At 36.0% G+C, this 20,980-nt stretch overlaps 1 protein-coding gene across 2 annotated transcripts in view; it reads left to right on the top strand.

Moving 5' to 3' along the window:
• Nucleotides 1-20,980, top strand: part of EDEM3 (ER degradation enhancing alpha-mannosidase like protein 3) — a 68,789-nt gene that overhangs the window by 9,902 nt on the left and 37,907 nt on the right. For both annotated transcript variants that reach the window (XM_028121539.2, XM_028121538.2), the window contains exons 3-7: nt 8,573-8,673; nt 9,409-9,448; nt 14,519-14,631; nt 15,597-15,750; nt 20,807-20,941. In XM_028121539.2, coding sequence (XP_027977340.1) covers nt 8,573-8,673; nt 9,409-9,448; nt 14,519-14,631; nt 15,597-15,750; nt 20,807-20,941 — 543 coding nt within the window. The remainder of the gene's footprint in view (nt 1-8,572; nt 8,674-9,408; nt 9,449-14,518; nt 14,632-15,596; nt 15,751-20,806; nt 20,942-20,980) is intronic.

Here is a 20,980-nt window from a genome sequence, read left to right as displayed (position 1 = left end):
AGGGAGACAAATATCAGGTCAGGAAGCAAAGATCCAAAACAGTTCTGCATTTGGTGGCCTCAATACATGTCATTTTGTCATCTAAATTAATCTGCAAAGTAACCTCAGCACAAATACTAAAAACATACTAACAGAAGCGCTAAAGTGGCTATGGTCTGAGGTTAAATAAGGCCACACAAGAATTGCCAAAACAAACATCTAATTTCATATTATTTGAGGGAAAAAGAAAGCCATTTCTGCTCATGCTGTCTGTCTCTCTTTTTCTTTCTCTCAAATAAAATCTTTTTTTAAAGTAATTCTGTAAATAAAATACTTAAAAAGTGGTACTGATGGCTGGGAGGAGGGAAGTTATAAATTTATATGTGTCTTTTTTTGTGTGGATGAGTGTGGGACTACCTTTTCTTAACCAGTGTTCCTTGGTGTGTACTTTTAGAGCATCCTAAAACTTTGCCAAAATGACAAAAATTCTGTAGTATCCTCTTGTAATATTTTATTATCACATTTTGATACTCTGTTTAAGATTTTAACTCAGTAGAACAAAGTTTTTCTGTTTAATTAGGTATAGCTTATTGACAAAGACTTTTTTTTAAGATTTTATTTATTTATTTGACAGAGAGAGAGATGGAGAAAGCAGGAACACAAACAGGGGGAGTGGAAGAGGGAGAAGCAGGCTTCCTGCCAAGCAGGGAGCCTGATGTGGGGCTTGATCCCAGGACCCTGGGATCATGACCTGAGCCGAAGGCAGACGCTTAATGACTGAGCCACCCAGGCGCCCCTTGACAAAGAAATTTTTAATTTTAAGTGCACGATTCTGAATTTTGACAGTGTTTCCATTTGTTTAACTACCACCACAGTCATGACATGCTTTTCCATCAAAATGCTTCCTCATGCTCCGTAGCAGTCAGTTCCTTTTCTCTACCTCTGACCCCTGGCAACCATTGTAAACTGCTTTTGGCACTATAGTTTTTCCTTTTTAGGATTTCATATAAATGGCATCATACAGTATATAGTCTTTTTTGATTGAGATTCTTATGTTTAACATGATGGTTTTGAGATTTTAGCCATGTTGTTGGATATATTGTAGTTCCTATATATTGCTTAGTAGTATTCAGTTGATTTGATAGAACACAATTTATTTATCCATTTGCCAATTGGTAAGTATTTGGCTTGTTTCTGGTCTTTGGCTATTATTAAAAAGACTGCTGTGAAAATTTGCTGTGAATGCAGATTTTTACATGGACATACATTTTCATGTATTTCCTAACTAAGAATGGGATTGTTAGGTTATATGGGAAGGATAAGTTTAACTTTATGATAAACTGCAAAACTTCCCTGAAGTGTCTGTAACATTTTGTATTCCACACCAGCAATGTATAAGAGTTTCAGTTATGCCACATCTTCTCCAGTACTTGGTATTTTTGGTCTTTTTAATTTTAGCTATTCTAATGGGTATATAATGGCATTTTGTTGTGACTTTAATTCGACTTTCCCAATAACCAGTGATGTTGAAAATCTTTCTGTGTGCTTAGTATATCTTCTTTTTAGTGAAGCCTACTCAAATCTCTTGTCTATTTTAAAATCAGGTCATTTGTCCTGTTATTGCTGAGTCATAAGAGTTATATATTCTGGATATCAGTCCTTAATCACATATATCCCATATCACAGAGATTTTTCTCCCTATCTGTGCTTTGCCTTTTAATTTTCTTAACAGTGTCTTTTGAAGGCAAATGTTTTAAACTGTGATCAAATCCAATTTATTCTTTTTTATGATTCCTATCTTTTATATACTACCTAAAAAATATTTCCCTAGCCCAGGCCACAAATATTTTCTTGTTTTCTTCCAGGTGTTTTATAATCTTAGCCTGTTCATTTAGATCATCACTCATTTTGTGTTAATGTTTATATATAGAATGAGGTAAAGGTTGATTTATATTTTTTTCTATGTGGATACCAACTATTCCAGCAGTCTTTGTTGAAAATATCCTCTTACCACTGAATTACTTTGGTACCTGTGTAAAATTAGTTAACCATCTATGCATGGGTCTGTTTCCAGACTGTATTTTTTTCCCCATTGATCTGAATATCTATATGTATACTATCACACTGGCTTAAGTGTGATATTAAGTTGTGAAATCAGGCAGTGTAAGTCTTTCAGCATTGTTCTTTTTCAAGATTGTTTTTGATATTCTAGGTTCTTTGCATTTTTTTTTTTTTTTTTTTAAGATTTTCTTGGAGAGCGGGTGTGCATACGTGACACACGCACATGTATAGGGTGGAGGGGCACGGGGAGAGGGAGAGGGAGAAGCAGACTCTCCACTGAGCAGGGAGCCCGACATGGGGCTCCATCCCAGGACCCTGAGATCATGACCTGAGGCAAAGAGCCACCGCAGGCGCCCCGGTTCTTTGCATTTCTGTGTAAATTTTAGAATCATAGTGTCAATTTCTACCAGAAATAGGAGTCTGCTTTGTTGTTTTATGCATTTGCTCTTGCTTTTAGCTAGGCACATGTTCTACTTAATTTGTATAGGACTCTTTTTATCACCTGAGTTTTATTTCTGAGTGATAATTATTAAATGTGTTTTGTGGTTCTGAGTCATAGCAATATGAATTACTTATCCCTCGTTCTGGCAATACATTGTGAAGAGAAAGTTTTACTGTACCTCAAATAAACAGGATATTTGAAGTGTAATATGGCTGTTTATTTGCCACGTAGGCATTGCTCCAGATTTATGCAAACCCAACTGTAGTTCACTTTGTGGTTAACCCAAAGAAAAGGCTGTAGTTTCGTTTTATCCTTAATCTTGAAGTAACAGAGCATAAAACATTTTTACATCTTGTTCAAAGTTCCCTTATTTGATTATTCTTTTTGTAATTGTTATTAATATTTTTCTTATCTAGATAAGCCTAGGGTTTGAGTTTCATATTTAATTTCAGACAGAGGTGTTTGTGCATGTGTATGTTTTTGCAAAACCCTGGGAATAGTATAAAGTGTTCTAAGCGATGGTGGTTTAGATACTAAGGAATTCTTTACGATCAAATTAACATTTGAATGGTATCTTACAAAGTTTCAAAGTTTCAAAATACATCAGCAAGTTGAAAAAATACCACTTTTTTTGAATTACTTCTAAGTGTTGTTTAGATGTGTTAAATATAAAACTTAAGCAATAAAAAATAATATGCATTCTGGGAAATCACAGTTCAATTGGAATTAACACTGAAAAAGAAGTTAGGAACTTATTGTATATAATATTAAAATGACAGTATGTTCAATTCAGAATTTGGTAGCTGCGTGTGGGTTCTAATTATAGTATAAACAGTTGTCTTGAATCCTTTCCTCAGGAAATGAATCATTATGTAGCACTGAACTTTTTTAAATATCTGAAGGGGTGCAGTCTTCAGTGCTTTTTGTATTCTTTAGCATTATTATTATTTTTTTATCTTTCCTTTTCTGTTTAGCCATGTGTTTAGTGTACCTGTCCTCTATTCTGTTTTTCTGCTGCTAATGTGCTGTGGATTTGGCCTATAGATAATTGAGGTTAGTAAGAGGCAGTAGGATAGAGCTGGGCATGGAATTGGGAGTATTTCTGCTGAACTTCAAGAATTAAGAATCATAAGAACATACAGGTATAGGAGGTACAAGTCATTCAGGGTATGAAGGATCAGACTAGTCTTAGAAACTTTGCCATAATGATACTCAGTGAATGCAAGAGGTTGTGGAACAGTAGCTTCAGATTTCTGAAGGAAAGAAAATCGTCTCAAGCATTTTATAAACATTCATTTTATTTTTCAAGTGTAAGACAAGAGACATCCTAACCCAAGGATACCAGAGAAATAACAATACTGATGACACTCTTTTAAAACCAAGAAAGAGGGGCGCCTGGGTGGCTCAGTCGTTAAGCGTCTGCCTTCAGCTCAGGTCATGACCCCAGGGTCCTGGGATCGAGCCCCGCGTCGGGCTCCCTGTTCAGCGGGAAGCCCGCTTCTCCCTCTTCCACTCCCCCTGCTTGTGTTCCTGCTCTCACTATCTCTCTCTCTGTCAAATAAATAAATAAAATCTTAAAAAAAAAAAAACAAAACCAAAAAAACCCAAGAAACAAAAACGTACCTGAGGAAAGTCCAGGCAACCAACAGCTGAATCAAAATAAAAAGTCAGGAATGGAGAAGCCATTAGAAAAATGGTGTGCGTCGACTCTACTTAGGTAAAATCCTAATACTAGCAACTGTGGGAATTAGGGTTCCAGAGCAGAATACAAATGTTACAAACCTTTTAAAATCTTTGTCAAAACATTGAAAATTCTCTTTCTGATGGTTATAAATGTACAGAGGAGATTTTAAAATAGCAAAACTAATATTCAAAATATTAGAGACTTTCGGAAAATTAAAGTGTTACTTCTTTGCAAAAACTCATTAAGATCAAATAGTCTTGCCTCCCTTGCCTTCACCTCAGTTGCGTAACCCAAGATAACAGCACGCATCTTTTCTATGCGTCGGTGAATTGTCATCTTCCTTTCAAAATTTGGATCAGCTGAAAAAATTGTACTGTTTTCCCTCTGTATCCTGAAATACCTCTGAGGATTCCTTTAATGGGAAGTCTTTTGCAGGTATCGGTTCCTTTGTGACATCTTCACCCTTTATGTCGCAACCATTTCCTTCATCTGTGTAGCTAATTGGGCCCTCACTCAGTTCCTATAGCTGCGCATCTGCAGTCTCTGAGTGTCAGTGTTGTCAGTAGTCCCTGGCCAGCTGTTCTGTACACTGTTTATGTTCGGTTCGAATTGCACTTTCAGTGTCCTCATTTTTCATTTCTTCGCTGAACTTTCATCCTTGTTGGCTGATTTCCTCTTCTGATTATCCATCCTTGTAAATTGTCACACTGTCATGTGTGACTATCACAGGCTGACAGGGAGACTACACACTTGCTGTGTATGAACTAAAGACTAGACACACGGTGATCAAACCACTGACAGACTTCGAAAGAAGTGATGTGATTGATCACTGAGCATGATGAGCGTCGGTTATTTACGTAGTAACTTGTGGCTTGAAGAGCTGGCTCCGAAGTTTGTGTTTTATGCACTTACTTGCAGTTAATACACAGCCGTGTTGTTGAGGGTTTATTTAACTAGGTTGTAAAAGCTTGTATATAGCGAAGCCAGGCAGAGTGAAGACTGTCTATAATAACATAATTGACAAAAATCTTAAGTTGAATGGGGAGCAATGTGAGTGTGTTAATCTTATTATTCTTGATAGGGAGTCAGTGAATATTGTCTGAAGTTGAAATATATAAGCACAGAGTGATTCTAATCTCTAAGTGTTTCTCATAATCATATAATTAATTTTAGAGGAATCTTTTAGGGACTCTCCCCTAGGGAAGAAAATACAAAGTTCAGCAGGTCTTTCTTGTTTCTGTCCTTTTCTGTTAAGACCTGTAGCCAGTAGGTGGGGATGTTCCAGTCCAGTTTCACTGAAGCCAACTGTCCAACTTAAAGAACCTACTTCTCTGGCTTATGGCCATGTATACAAGACCAGTAGCATCAACTCTCATACCCTTTGGGCATTAACATAATTCCCCCGAAGTCTATCTTTATTTCTAATGCCCATGTCATTGTCACCGCAGCTTCATCTGTACTCCATTATTCACTTTTGGTACTTGAGAATTTTTTTTTGTTCTTAAGCTCAGCTATGTATTTAAAATAATTTGACACTGATACAGCATTTCTGTGTGTTTGTAATGAATAGGAGGGAAGAGTTTTGCATGTGTTTCATTATTATCTGGATTAGAAAGACTCTATCATGGTCATTCTTTAAAAAAAAAAAAAAAAGAATTCCAGGGGCCCCTGGGTGGCTCAGTTAAGCGTCCAACTCTTGGTTTCACTCAGGTCATGATCTCAGGGTCGTGAGATTGAGCCCTGCATCGAGCCTGGCAGAGGGCTCTGTGCTCAGTAGGAAGTCTGCTTCCCCTCTCCCTCTCCCTCTTTGTGCACGTGCGCTCTCTCTCTTATAAATAAATCTTTAATAGAAAATTCCACTCAAAATAGTATCCCAAACTATAAAATTCCTATTAATAACTATTAAGAAATGTGTGAGACCTATAGAAGGAAACCAAATTCCTAAAAGAAGATACGAATTAATGTAGTGATATACTACATTCTTAGATGGGAAGACTCAGTTGATAGTGATGTCAATTCTCCCCAAAGTAGGCTCTTCCAATTAAAATTTCAGTGGAATTTTAAAGAAAATTTAAAGTTATCCAGAGAGGTAAGTTTGAAGATGTAGTTAAGAAAATTTTGAAGAAAAATAATTGGGGGGAGTGAGTTGCTGTACTAAGTAGCAAGGTATGGTGCAAAGATAGAATATTAAGATAATGGTTTGGAGCAGGAAATAGGTCTGTGGGGCAGTAGGAGTAGGAAATAAGCAGACCATCAAGCAGATGGGTCTGTAGAACAAAAGTGAGGCTACAGAAACATGTAGACAATTTTGAACTAATAAAACTGCATTTCAAGCAATTAGGGAGAGGATGGGTTATTTAAAAAGTGGCATTTAGAAAATTGGCTGTTTTGGGGGGGCAAACACAATTATATCCCTATTTTACATCATAAAGAAAATTAGATTCCAGATGGAGTAAATCTCTAGATATAAAAAAAAAATAAGAGTGCTGTTTTCAGAGGCTCAAGATAGCCTTCTTAACCATGCCTGAAATCTAGAAGCCCCATAAAGGAAGAGACTGATAGACTTAACTACATATTTAAAGCTTAAAGTAGGAGCGCCTGGGTGGCTCAGTTGTTAAGCGTCTGCCTTCGGCTCGGGTCATTGATTCCAGGGTGCTGGGATCGAGCCCCGCATTAGGCTCCCTGCCCAGTGGGAAGCCTGCTTCTCCCTCCTGCTCTCACTATCTCTCTCTCTGTCAAATAAATAAATAAAATCTTAAAAAAAAAATAAAGCTTAAAGTAAAAAGCACCAAAACAAAGTTGAAAGATTAACAAAAGACAGGAGAAATATATTTACTATATAAAACAAACACAATATATAGAGTGTCTTGGCCAATAAGACAACCAATAGAAAATGGACAAAATATATAAACAGACATTTCAAAAAAAATAGCAATGACTAATACAAAAAGATGTTTATCCTCATTAATAATAAAACTTGAGATACCTTTTTTTACTCAGGTGATGGGCAAAATATAAATCATTGGTCATCTCCCATGTTAGAGTATTGTAGGGATGTAAGTTAGTGTCTTCAGTTTGATAGTTATCAGAAATTAAATATCCATACCTTTGGCCCATTGGGTCTATTTCTAGGGATTTAATCTACAGAAATACAAGCATATGTGCAAAAGATATATGCATATAGATGTTCATTGTAGCATTGTTTAGTGAAAAATTGAGTTCAATCTACATGTTCCTCAATAGAGGAATAAATGAATAAATTTTAGTGTATCCGTACTTTGGAATACTGTGAGGAGCAGGTACCATGAATGATCATGGGCTCTAGAGTCAGGCTTAAATTCTGGATTCATTATTTACTAGTTGCATGTCTGGACTTACTTAACTTCTCTGGCCTCAATTTTCTCATCTGTAAAATAGGGATAATTGAATCTGTTTCAGAGGTGTGATAATTAAATGAACTAAACTGTATAGAACAGTGCTTAGAATGTAAGTACTCAGTAATATTAGCTAATAGTAAATGATCACTTTTTGTTAAAAAAATACATTTATAAAATTCTAGCATGGAAAAACCCCACTGTGATTTAAGTAAACAAATTTTATTTATTTATTTATTTTTTTAAAGATTTTATTTATTTGAGAGAGAGAGAATGAGAGATAGAGGGTACAAGAGGGAAGAGGGTCAGAGGGAGAAGCAGACCCCCCACTGAGCAGGGAGCCCGATGTGGGACTCGATCCCGGGACTCCAGGATCATGACCCGAGCCGAAGGCAGTCGCTTAACCGACTGAGCCACCCGGGCGCCCCTAAGTAAACAAATTTTAGAGCAATGTGTGCATATGGCATGAGCACCTATTTGTAAATAAAATGTAAATTATGTATGTGCCTGTATTTTAATGTATGTGGATAAATTTGGAAGCATAAATGCCAGTCTTAACAGTAGTTACCTTTGAGGAGTGAGATTTGGTGGAGTAGAAGCAGATTATCAGATTTTTAAAGATATTTTTTAGTATTTTTTTCTTAAGCATGTATTACACTATAACTAAATTAAAAAAAAAGATTTATTTATTTATTTGACAGAGAGAGAGAGATAGCGAGAGCAGGAACACAAGCAGGGGGCATGGGAGAGGGAGAAGCAGGCTTCCCGCCAAACAGGGAGCCGGATGCAGGGCTCGATCCCAGGACCCTGGGACCATCACCTGAGCCGAAGGCAGACGCTTAACAACTGAGCCACCCAGGTGCCCCACATGATAACTAAATTTTTAAAAAAAGATCCCATAGACTAAGAATGTAGAACTTCTGACTAACTTCCATCTTACTTTTTTTAAAATAACTGCAAGAAGGTTGTGTCCTAGGTGATGTTTGCTTTCTCTTTATTTTCCTCAGTGACTCACTATAATTTTCCTTGCAGGAACATGCTTACCCAGCTGATGAACTCATGCCTTTAACCTGTAGAGGTCGTGTTAGAGGCCAGGAGCCAAGTCGGGGTGATGTTGATGACGCCTTGGGAAAGTGAGTATTATTAACACAGTGGATGGTGTGGCATCTCAGGCTTCCGAAGTCGTAGACTTCCTAGATGCAGCATACAGTTGTATTTCTGGGGGTTGATTAAATACCAAGGACTGCTTTAAGTATTAACATTAAACTCTTATTTCCTTCTATTATCTTTTATAAAAAATCATTTTACCTCTTAGATCAGTGAAAAGTTAAGTTGCTAAGATGAATATAACTTTTGAAATGTATATAAAGTCATTGACACATTATAAAGTGTTGATAGTTTAGTATTTTTTATATTTATTTTTTAAAGATTTTATTTATTTGAGAGAGAGTATAGCAGGGGGTGGGGTGGGGGGCAGAGGGAGAGGGAGAAGCAGACTCCCTGCTGAACAGGGAGCCCAGTGTAGGGCTTGATTCCAGGATCCTGGGATCATGACCTGAGCTGAAGGCAGATGCTTAACTGATTGAGCCACCCAGGCAACCTTGACAGTTTAATATTTTTATTTGTTTTAAAAAAGAGTTAATATTTCTATTCATTTTGAAAGATACGTAGATACACTGAATATTAAATGTCATGTTAAGCCTTTTCAGGTGCCTTCAGTACTTTATAGGTTACATTGTACTATAGATGCATGGAAGTACTAGCTAATAGAAACTACCAGTCAATAAGGCATAGATACATCTGCTTATACATTCATGGATAAAATTCAGAATTCTAATGGTTTGTATCTCATTATACTTGTTTCTCAGATTTTCCCTGACACTGATTGATTCTTTGGACACTCTTGTGGTAGGTTTGATTCCTCTTGAATTTACTTATTTTATAAATTTCATAGTTTGTACACTCAAAATATTATGAATACAGTCATTACGCAGTAAGTTTGAAGTAGAAGTCAGAATTTATAATTCTATAATTCTATATAGAAGCTTTGCTTCTAAATAGTTATTTCACACTGTTGAGTTGATTATGTCATGTGAATATCAAATGAAAGTATGCAGAAATCATGGAGATATTGAAATAATTTATAGGCATGTTAACTTACGTGATGGCACTTTTAATCAGGAAGGTTGTTTCCCCATTATACAAGGAGGTTGAAGCTATTGGAAGAAATTAATTCTAGAAAATACCACTGATATTCTTGTTCCAGAATGGCATGCTACAATGATACTGAAATTGTTAAACTAGAATTCTTATGGTCATTAAAAAAATTAATTTTTTCCCACCAGTGATTTTTAGCACCAAGTGATCACTACTTGGCAATCCTTTTTGACCTCATGGGATACAAAATCATTTTAATTAATTCTGGTTGGGATGGTTTGTAATGGCAGAGGAGAAAGATTGAGTTCCAGATGTCATGATTTCTAAATACAGTATCTTTCTAATTTTCTACTTTGAGATCACTTACAATATTAAAAGTAGGCTTGTTTCAGAATTTTCCTTAAGACCTGGGTCTCAACTTTGAGTAAATGTCTCAAGGACTGATTAATATTTTAAAAAACAAAAAAATCTTTGGGGTGGCAGGAATTTTTCAGAACTAAGCTCTTCGTCCTACTGTTGCTTCCACGTTCTTTTTTCACTGGGCATTTTCTTTTTCTTTTCTTTTCATTTCCTATTCCCTTCTCTGCCCTCCTTCCTTCTATACCTGTGTCTTAGGAGGATGGCCTGTGAAGTTTTAAAAAATATCCCCGCCTCCCAAGTTAGTCTGATTTAATTATTCTGGAGTGGGGCTGGGCATTATTATTTATGCCTTTAAAGCTTCTCTTTGTCTATAGAGTGCCACCTTGGTTGAGAAGACCTTTTTGTTGTGAGGACTGCCGTTGTATACAACTTTTACAGTTGTGTCAGGGTTTCAAATGTTGACTCCGTTTTTCAGAGATTAAAGTCATTATCATGACTGTGAGAATGAGAGAATATTTGTGTGCCTTATTTTTGGTTTGGTGGTCCTACGTGTTCTGCTATACTAGGGCTTCCTCTCAAATAAAAGACAAAGGTAAACAAAATATGCTGGGAGGCACAGATGGCCAGCCTGGGAGAAGCCAAGTGGTGTACTTACAGCTGTAGCTGGGTTATCCTCCCCAGGTCTACTTTGACATGGGGGAGTACGTGAGGAGCAGTAGCTGTGTATTAGCAAGGACCATAGGTGAACTTAACTTTGTTTCTCATTCTATTAGCTTGGCTTTATCCTTCCAGATAGCAAATTCCCCATCATCTCCCTGTAAGTTGATTTTCTTAAACATGGACCTCGGGTATCATATGCTTTAAAAAATCTTATCAGAAATGACGGGAAAAAAAGGTAGTTTCAGGCTGCATAACTCCTAAATTTAGAAATCTGTTGGCTTCTAATTGAGTAGTCATTAATTATTACAAAAGTTCTATCTTTCAGGTTTTACCAGTTGTATACTTCGACACTGATTCGCAGAATATGATCTAAGGACCAGCAGCAGCAGCAGCGCCGGACAGCTTGTTAGAAATGCAAAATTCTAGCGCCTCATCCCAGACATACTAAATCAGACAGTCTGGGAGGGAGGCCCAGCAGTCTGTTTTTTAACAAGCTTCCAGATGATTCCGATGTATGCTAAAGTTTGAGAAATACTGTATAATGATACAGTGCTTTTTAAACTTCAATGTATTACAAGTCACCTAGGGATCTTGCTAAAATGCAGATTCTGATCCAATAGACTGAAGGTAGGTTCCAAGAATCTGTGTTTCTAATAAGCTGCCACTTGGTGGTGCTGCTCTTGCTGGTTAGCAGACTATATCCTCCATAATGTGTGGTATAAACTTGAGTTCTGGCTCGTTGTGGCAGGTAGTAACAAGAAGTGAAACATAATAATGATATTTGCAACCTTGGTCAAATTAATTAACTTCTCTGGGCTCCTGTTTTCACCTCAGAAGGGCCTAGACTAGATATCTAAGTTTCCTATGAACTATAAGGTATTATTTCTTACTGATCTTTGGATTCAGATTCACATAAGTAACTCCTATTTGTTGAAGTTACCCTCAAGAAGAGTTAAGAAAGATTGATAAAGTCTTACATTTAAAAAAATGATACTTTATAAACTCTTTAAATTTTAGTCTCTTCAAGTAGGAATAACCTAAGTAACTTATTACATGTCATCATAACTTTGAAACATAAAAATTCACTTTGAATTTTTATTACTATTTTAAACATTTTCTTTTTAATTAGAAGAATTAGTTTAGAAATATTTTTCCTACATTTAAGGAATTGTTTTGGTACATTTTATTAATACACTTATTAATATTTCTTTTTTTCTTAAATATTTTTATTTATTTATTTGACAGAGACACAGCGTGAGAGGGAACACAAGCAGGGGGAGTGGTCGAGGGAGAAGCAGGCCTCCCACCAAGCAGGGAGCCCGATACAGGGCTCTATCCCAGGACCCTGGGATCATGACCTGAGCCAAAGGCAGACGCTTAACCAATTGAGCCACCCAGGCGCCCCACACTTATTAAATATTTCTAATTTACTTTGCCTTGACTTTGTGATTATTTTTTTATTTTGTGATTTATTTGAAAATATTAATAGACCATATCACGTGTGACAGTACATGCAACTCTACTATTTTTATTTTGGTCATACCATAATATGTTAAGTAGACTTCCTGTTGTCATAGTTTGATCTTTAAATTTAATCTCTTGTTCCTAATTCTAGCCATCTAGTTTTTATTGATACAATGAAGCCAAGAACTAAATTTAAATTTATCTTTATATTCTACATTGCCATGAAATCTGTAGAAAGAAAGATATCAAAACAAATTAAAGATGATGAGGGAAAGGAAGAGACCTGAATTCATCTTTGCTATCCTCTAGGAGCTTAAAAATCTTATTAAGTAATAGAGCAGTTGGAATGAATTTTCTCACTAATTATGGACAAAGAGAACTCTTCTCACTTTTATTCTCCTTTGAAACAAAGAACATTGGTATAATTTTGGGGAGTAATTCTCAGGAGATAGACCTAGGAAGAAGAATAAGATTAACAAAATGATACTAAAAAGTGTATGTGTAGGTGAGTTGGGAGTAGCACAGTTGTGTTTCATTCTAAAAGTGATTCAGAGCTGTATACATCTGCACTTGTTGCTGCAGAATTGACATGGATTTAGAGGTTGACAAGGAAAAGCAGTCACTTTAAAGGCAGGCTTGATAGTATATTTTATTCAGGACTTACCTTAAATTTTACTTTTACTTGAATTTTAGTCAGATATTCTTCTGGAATGTTCTATACCTAAATTAGAATCTTTTAAAGAAAGAAATCAAGTGAAAAAGCACTATAAAATATTATCAAACAAAAAGATTAAACAAGTAAAGGAGATAATGGATCTGTGGTCTAAATAACATGTAATTATGCAGCTGTTACCGAACAATCTATCACAACTGCTAACTCAGGAAATGAACAGGTAAGGCCTGGCACACTGCCTCGGCCAACTGCTCCCTTCCTGGGAATGCTGAGGGAGCTGGACAAGTCAGAAGCATAGCTCCTGGCTGGGTGTGCCAACACTGTTGTTTAACAGACTCAGGTAAATTTGTGGCAAGAGAAGCCAATAACTCAAGAGAGGAAGGTTTGGAAAAGAGAAGGGGAGAGATTTATTTCAGGTGCTGGCAGCTGGGGGAGGTGGCAGGCACAGGCCTTAACAACTGACCTCTCCACAGACACGGTGGACACCTAGAGTTTTATAAGGAGAGGTGGGGGGTTAGGGGTATGTAAAAGAGAGCAGGCAGAGGGTGTGATCATGGGCTGGGGGCGGGGTGTCGGAAGGTGTTCAGCCCATGATCATGGGCAGGGAAGGGGACATGTAGAGTGTGGTGTTCTAGGTATCAGGGCTTTTCTGATCTGGCAGTTGGAATATTCTGGTCCCTGCAAAATGTCTTGTCAATGACTCAAGAAAGTGTGATAAGCAGTAAGCACAATGGGTTGTAGCTAGAGCATGAGTTAAGCGGTCTTGCCTATTTCTGGTTTTGACTGTTGGGGTCAATAGTTGAGCAAGAGAGCTTTCTGACACATCCTTGATTTTGACTGAAAAATCAAAGCAACTATGTCATGCATTGGCCCCTTCGTGGAACTGATTGCAAGAATCCACAGAATTCTTAACGTAGTCAGGATTCTAGACCCCCATGGTAATAATAATAACAGTAATGATATTAATTACTTACTAAGTCAGGCACTCTACTGAAAATACTTCTTATATTACCTCATTTAAGAAAACAGTCCTTTAAGAGTAGATATTCTTTTTATGGATGATGGAAGAGGCTCAGAGTTGGAAGTCACTTGACCAAGATTACACAGGTAGTGAGTGAAAGAAACAGAGTTCAAAACAGGGCTTGCTCTTGATTACAATATTATACTCCTCCTAAGTTAGGGGTCAGGGCATCCACGGGTAAAGATGGCAGGTTGTGTGTGGTTTAGGATCAGTCAGTCATTTCTCTGAAGGATGTGCTCTCTTTTGAGAGTAATCAACCTTTAAAATAATATTTGGTGAATAAGATGGTTTTTGTGTTGTTTTGACTTGGAAACCAAATCCTGGTAGAGCTCATCTCATGTAGCTCTAGGTCATGGGTTATATATTAAGAAACCAGTTAACAGTTCTGATGATGATCGTTTTAAAGTCTTAATGATTTCCTTGTACCTAAAAAAGAAATATATAAAGATTCCTTATAATGTAGGCATTTAATTTTGGGGGGTTTTTAGATACCATGTTTTTATCAGAGGCTTAAGGGAAACATTTTGTATGTGTCACTTTTTAGAGTCTTAATGTATTAACTTGCATTTAGTAGTTCATTCTAACACTATTTCTTTTTGACTTGCTGGAAGAGAATTTTATTTTCATAATTTTCTTCTCCTAGGTATTAAATAAAACTAAAGAATTTGAAGATGCGGTGAGAAAAGTTTTAAGAGATGTTAATTTAGATAATGATGTAGTTGTATCAGTCTTTGAAACAAACATCAGAGTTCTTGGGTAAGTATGTAAGACACTAAAGCTATAATTTTAATAACAGAAAAGCCTAGGGTATACTGTTTATTTCTTGATGGTAATAAAGCAAGATATTTCTTATGTTTAAAAGATATAAGTTAGGATATTATGAAACAGAGGCTGTGGGATGACCTTGCATTGTATCAGGCACAGACAGCAGCAGACTTTGGAAATAGTTGCAGATTCAAATCAAAGGTAATCCCATGTTTGTTTAAAAAGGATTAGAGGTTGAACATTTGCATATTAGCTATATCTCAGGTTTTTTGCTAGTTTACATAGTTTGCTAATCTTAGCCAGCACCTCTTCAGGCCAAATGAAATTAAATGTATAATGCTACCTCTCAACTGAACAGTTTGAAATGCTCTCAGGACATTTAAAAATATTGAATTATGGGATTTATTAATTCAAGTTTCAATATTATTAAATTTTTATATTTATTGGTTACTTTTATGTTATTGTAACACATTTCCTTTGTCAGACAGGTAAAGTGAGTCTTTTTCAGTTTAGGAAATATTTACGTAGCTTTTCACAGAGTTTGTTAATCTGTTTAATATAACGTTGGGGAGATTTTTTTAATGTTATACTGTAAGAGTTAAAGATTACATGATATTAAGTTAAATTTAAAAGTTGTTAGAATCAAATGTCAGGTTTGTTAAAATAAGTGATTTCTAGGATATTCTTTCTTTTTTTTGTTAAGGATCTGCTTTAAGAAATTTTAAGGTATTTGAGAATGCCAAACACTTTACAGCAGATAGAATATCTAAAACTTTTTTGTACCGTCTGTGTTTCGCCATAAAATGAGTAGCCAGAGTTAGGTAAAAAAAAAAAAAAAGTTCTTCTGAGGTCTTTCCTATGTGTGCTAAATTGTTGATAACAAGATACCCACATCTTTTTGAGGTGGTGACTTAAGTATCTGTAAGAGGTGGATAATGTTTCATCTCTGATTGTAGGGGTCTTTTGGGTGGACACTCATTGGCAATCATGCTGAAAGAAAAAGGCGAGTACATGCAGTGGTACAATGATGAACTTCTCCAAATGGCAAAGCAATTGGGTTACAAACTTTTACCAGCTTTCAATACTACCAGTGGCCTTCCTTATCCAAGAGTAAGTAATTCTGAAAAATATGGCAGTCTTTCTGTACTTCTTTGCTGTCTTAAAAAAATGAGTTTTTGTAATTGGAGCCATTGTTCCTCACCTGCTTGAGGCTGAAGAAAAATATTTCTTAGCTATATAAAACATTTATATTGACATTTCAGTTTTGCATTTGAGTGGTAGGAGAGTTTAGATTCATTTAAGGCTTTTATGTGTCACCGTGTAACAGATTAGGTTATGCTGCAGAAGGAAGAGACAGATGCCAGACTAGAATTTGGGCACAGAATTATTTGTGCAGAAGATACAGTTGAAACAGTGAGAGTGGGTGCTGGCTCTCCAGAAGAGGATGTGGAGAGAACACAGGACAGAAGGGATAAGGAAGAAGTAGAGTGGTGGGAAAGAGAGAGTGCAGAGACTCAGGAGGAGAACCACACAGTAGGAGCTGTGGTGTGATGAAATCTTAGAGCCTCAAAAGGAGGTGTTTTAGAAAACAGTAGGAGAATTAGATGCAAACAGAGCCTTAAAGGATGTAATGTGGGGGAGAATAAAGGGGAGGGAAGGGTTCAAACTAGGTGAAAACACAGGACCATTCATTTTGAGATTTCTGTGTTGGTAGTTAAAGAGAGGTACAGCAGAGTCAGTTGAGGGAGTTTTTTTTCCCCCCAAGACAATGTTATATTTAAAGCAAAGGGAAAGAAGCCATTGAATAGGGAAGGAACTTCCTATGCTGATTTATTTCTTTATTATTTTTTATTTATTTGAGAGAAAGAGCAAGAGAGAGAGCATGAGTGGGGTGAGGGGCAGAGGGAGAAGCAGCCTCCCCGCTGAGCAGGGAGCTCGATGCAGGGCTCGATCCTGGGATTCCGGGATCATGACTGGAGCCGAAGGCAGACACTTAACCAACTAAGCCCACTTAGGCGTCCCTGATTTATTTCTTTATTAATACTATTGCTCTCTCCCTCTTGTCCAAGTTAGACACCTCCGCCATTACTGAGTTGTGATAATTTTTCACAAAAATTATGCTAGTTGAAACCAATATAATTCCTAAACTATTGTAAATACCTATCTTTCTCTTTTCTCTCTGGTTTATTTAGAGACTTAACGAAACTAATCTTACTAAAACAATTTTTATCAAACTACCTCCAGAAGTTTTCCTGACTCCCTATTGTACAGAGTATCTTTTAACTTTCAGAATTCATTATGGTTTGGCCATAGGCTTTCTGACCTGCTCTCAGAACCTCACGCCCCAATGAAATGAGTGTTCCATTTCAGCCAAAAGAATCTATTAGTGTCCCCCCAAACACCTAAGGTATGTTTTTCTTTGTTTTTTGTTTTTTTCCATTTCCATGCTGTTAGGCCTGTCATCTCTATTACCTGGAATAACTTTTCTCCCACTGTAAATCAAGTAAGACTCACTTTCACCATCAAGAAACCTTTGACTGGAGAGACAGCATGATATAGAGCAGTGCTTTTCAAACTGGAGGTCATAGCATATTATATTACCCACCAACTTAGTGGATTGTGACCAACACTTTTTTTGTTTGTTTAGTGAAACAGACTATTTTATTAAATCTCTTATTTAAATTCCTCACTCTTGAAATTTTGAATAGCTCTTCTGTGAACATCTTTATACAGATCTCTTCTTCCATGGGATAAATTACTAGGAGAGGAAATAGTAAGTCACAGAAATAGGGAATGTTTTTTAAGGCTTTGGGTACTTATTGTCCAGTTGTTCTCCAGAAAGGTTCTACTTTTATAGTTACTCACTGTTTTATAAAAGTATATGTGTTATTGTACTGTTGCCAACAGTGTGTATTGTTATTATTTTGCCAATTGAATGAGAAAAATTGGGAGTCTTGTTTTAAGGTGAATTTCTTTGCTTTTTAGTGTGGTGAAACTTGATGTTTTTATTAGCATATTAAAATTAAAAACAAAGTTATTTCAAATAACCTAAATGTTTATTTAATTGAATTTACTGTTAGTAAATACTTTTAATTTTTGTTATAATTGGAGGTGCTAAATTTTGGGGAATCTAGCATTTCTTCACTTTTGTCATAACATGAGAAACAGGAGAGGAATTAAAACAGTAGCTACTAAGTATTGTAAAATAAAGAAAATGTATTATTTTCTTATACTCTGAAGTATCAAGAAAATTTAAAAAATTGCTTTTTAGAAGAGGACTACAGACAGAAACTAAGTATCTTCCTATCCTGCTTTCTTCACACTTATGAGCTTTTACTCATGAAAATGTGTACAGTCTCTCTTAGATATGCATACATAATTGATAGTACTGCATTAGTGTTTTTAACTCAAGAATTTGCTGGACAGAAATGATATTTTAGTGGTTAATGGTCATTTGTTACATCTACACATAAACCCTAGAGGTAGTCCACACTTTGGGATGCCATTTCCTCAACGTTAATTAAAAGCACTTTGCCAGTTTTTCATTTAAGACCTCATTTCTAAGGTCAGGTAGGTGATTATATCCATAAAACACAAGGTTAATGGCAATTCCGTTTTGATTTTGTAGATATTTTAGGGGTCTTTTGGGTATAGCAAATATATAATGTAGGTAAATTTAGTGTAGATAATTTAAACTTCTACCTTTTAATAAAAAACATTTCTTTTTAAGAACTACTTTGTGATTCCAGGACATAGGACCAGGAGGGAGAAACCAGGTTCCAAATTCCTTCTAAGTACAAAACCTTTATTATACTTTTAACCCTTTTTGTCTGAAGCCGTTCAAGTAAAGGGCAATAAGCTCCTTGTTTCTAACTTCTACATGACTAAATGGATGCTCCTACCAGTGCCCTTTCTACACCTGTCCTCTGAGATCTAGTCAGGAGGACTGCAGTTTATCTAACCAGCCTCTAGAGCAAAATTCAGCAAGAGGATTAACATAAGCAAAAAAGGCACTCAACACTTTCTCCTTGTCTTATAGAACTGGTAGTGCCTCCTGGAGGTTTTCCATTTGGAAGTTGTTTAATAACGCAGATCTTCAGCGTACGAGATGGAAATGATATGATACTATGGATAGTTGTATTAAGAAATAGTCCTTTTACATCATTTAGTAGCGACCATCTTGGGACAGTGAAGACTATAATGCAGTATACAACCATCTTAAATATTTTTAATGTACAGAACTTCAGTGAGTCAAAGTATTTCCTTTTTTTTTTTGTTAAGAGAAAAGATACTAAAAATGGGATATAAATGTTTCCTGTCTTGCCTTTGCTTTCTCATGACTACTTCCCTGGACTTTTCCATTTGTTAGCCCTCGGCTACTCCCAATCCAGTGATATTTTATCAAATATCAGTGATATTTCCTCTGATTTTTAGATCTTAGCGTTTGTTGTTAGTTCCATTTGTTTGGCGCTTACTTATGACTTTCCATTATTAGTTCCCGTCTCCATTTATATATCTGTCTTAATTGCTCTGTCTGGATTTTAAGCTCCCCGAGAACAAGGATCTTTTCAGTTACTTTGTATCTTAATACTCTCCACAGAGTAGAAAACTACTGATCAGTTAATTGTAATAATTAATAGAATTAACCAGAAAATATTTTTCACTGTTGACTCTTATTACAGATATTTATAAAAATTATTACACTTTACCTTAGCGCAGTTAATGTAAATATTTTATTATTGAGGATGTCTTCATTTTAAAGTTTATTCTTTTTTTTTTTTTTTAAGATTTTATTCATTTGAGAGAAAGGGCGCACAGGTGCGGGGGGGCGGCAGAGGGAGAGGGAGAAGCAGACTCCCCGCTGAGCAGGGACCCTGACATAGGGCTCCATCCCAGGACCCTGAGATCATGACCTGAGCTGAAGACAGTCGCTTAACTGACTGAGCCATCCAGGCGCCCCTTAAAGTTTATTCTTAACATCAATTTTAATTCTGTTGGTAGAGATATAGGTAACATAAAAGGACAAGGGATGATTTCCATTCCGGTTTTTGGGGCAGAACTACCTAAAGCCATTTATTCTTTCAGCATTATAAATGGTAGAGATAATTATGAATTTGAGTGGGGACAGAGAGATACTTCTAGGCTAATAAGACATGGAATATGATATAAAATGCCTCAAAGTGACATTTTGGAAAGTGAGGTGAATGGCCAACATAACAATCCACTCCTCATGTTTCACCTACATTTCACTTTTGTTATTTGTTTATTGGTGGTGAGTGGGTATTATCCCTGTCTCCTTGCTTAGATATTCTTAGTGTTTGGACCCTGTTAAGGTAATAGGCATACCCAGCAATTGATTTCTGCAGATAAGTTGAACTATGACTTTATTTGAACTTCTCCTTATAGAGTCTGGATAATAACTGATCTGGAAATATTTGTATTTGATGTTTTTGTTTATTGTTATGTGGAATCCTTGGTATATGCTTGCTCTTTTGTTATTTATTTGGACTTCAGAAGACCATGCGAGTTTTAATCAGTTTCTAGTCCGTTTGGTTCTGGTTAATCTAGGTTTATAATGTAGTATAATTTGGCTTTGAATTATTAAAAAAAAAAAAAACTTCTTTGAAAAAATTTTCTTTGTGTTGCTTGATAGCCTGTCAGCAAGGCAATGTACTCTATACTTCAAAATTTTTAAAACATGTAAACAAAATCTTAATCCCCTTTTAAATATATACTATAACTTAATCAGTTTGTTGTTGTGAAGGACTAAGATAGTATTGGTTTTTCATAAATTCTCAATTAAATCTTATTTCTTTTAGAGCTAGTCTAGTTTCTTATTCTTATACTGACTAGTTCAAACTGTCCAGAGAATAAAATTGTTATAGAAGGTATTTTCTCTATGTAATTCTTATATGGGTACTGAATTTTGGTCTCATTGAGGAAGGAAATAAGGGAAAACTTATTTACCCCATGAATATTATATGTGTAGAATATACTTCTCTACATGTTAAATTGGAAAGTCACAAAGATCATCAGATTTCAGTGTTTAGATATTTTATGAATTATTTCCATGATTTGATGAAAAATCTTGATTGAAAAATAATCTCTTATCCAGAAGCCATTTTCTCTCCATAGTTGCTAATGATAATCTTCTGATTTTGTTTAGATTAATTTAAAGTTTGGTGTCAGAAAACCAGAAGCTCGAACAGGAACTGAGACAGATACCTGTACAGCTTGTGCGGGTACCTTGATCCTTGAGTTTGCCGCCTTAAGTCGATTCACAGGAGCAACAATATTTGAGGTTTGCTTTTCATATAGTCTTGATCTTTGGGGTATTGGG

The sequence above is a fragment of the Eumetopias jubatus genome, unplaced genomic scaffold (assembly GCF_037043125.1).
Source record: "Eumetopias jubatus isolate StellerSeaLion01/CBP00866 unplaced genomic scaffold, mEumJub1_p1.0 scaffold_12, whole genome shotgun sequence".
Classification (NCBI taxonomy): domain Eukaryota; kingdom Metazoa; phylum Chordata; class Mammalia; order Carnivora; family Otariidae; genus Eumetopias; species Eumetopias jubatus.
This window is presented reverse-complemented; position numbering and strand designations above follow the sequence as displayed.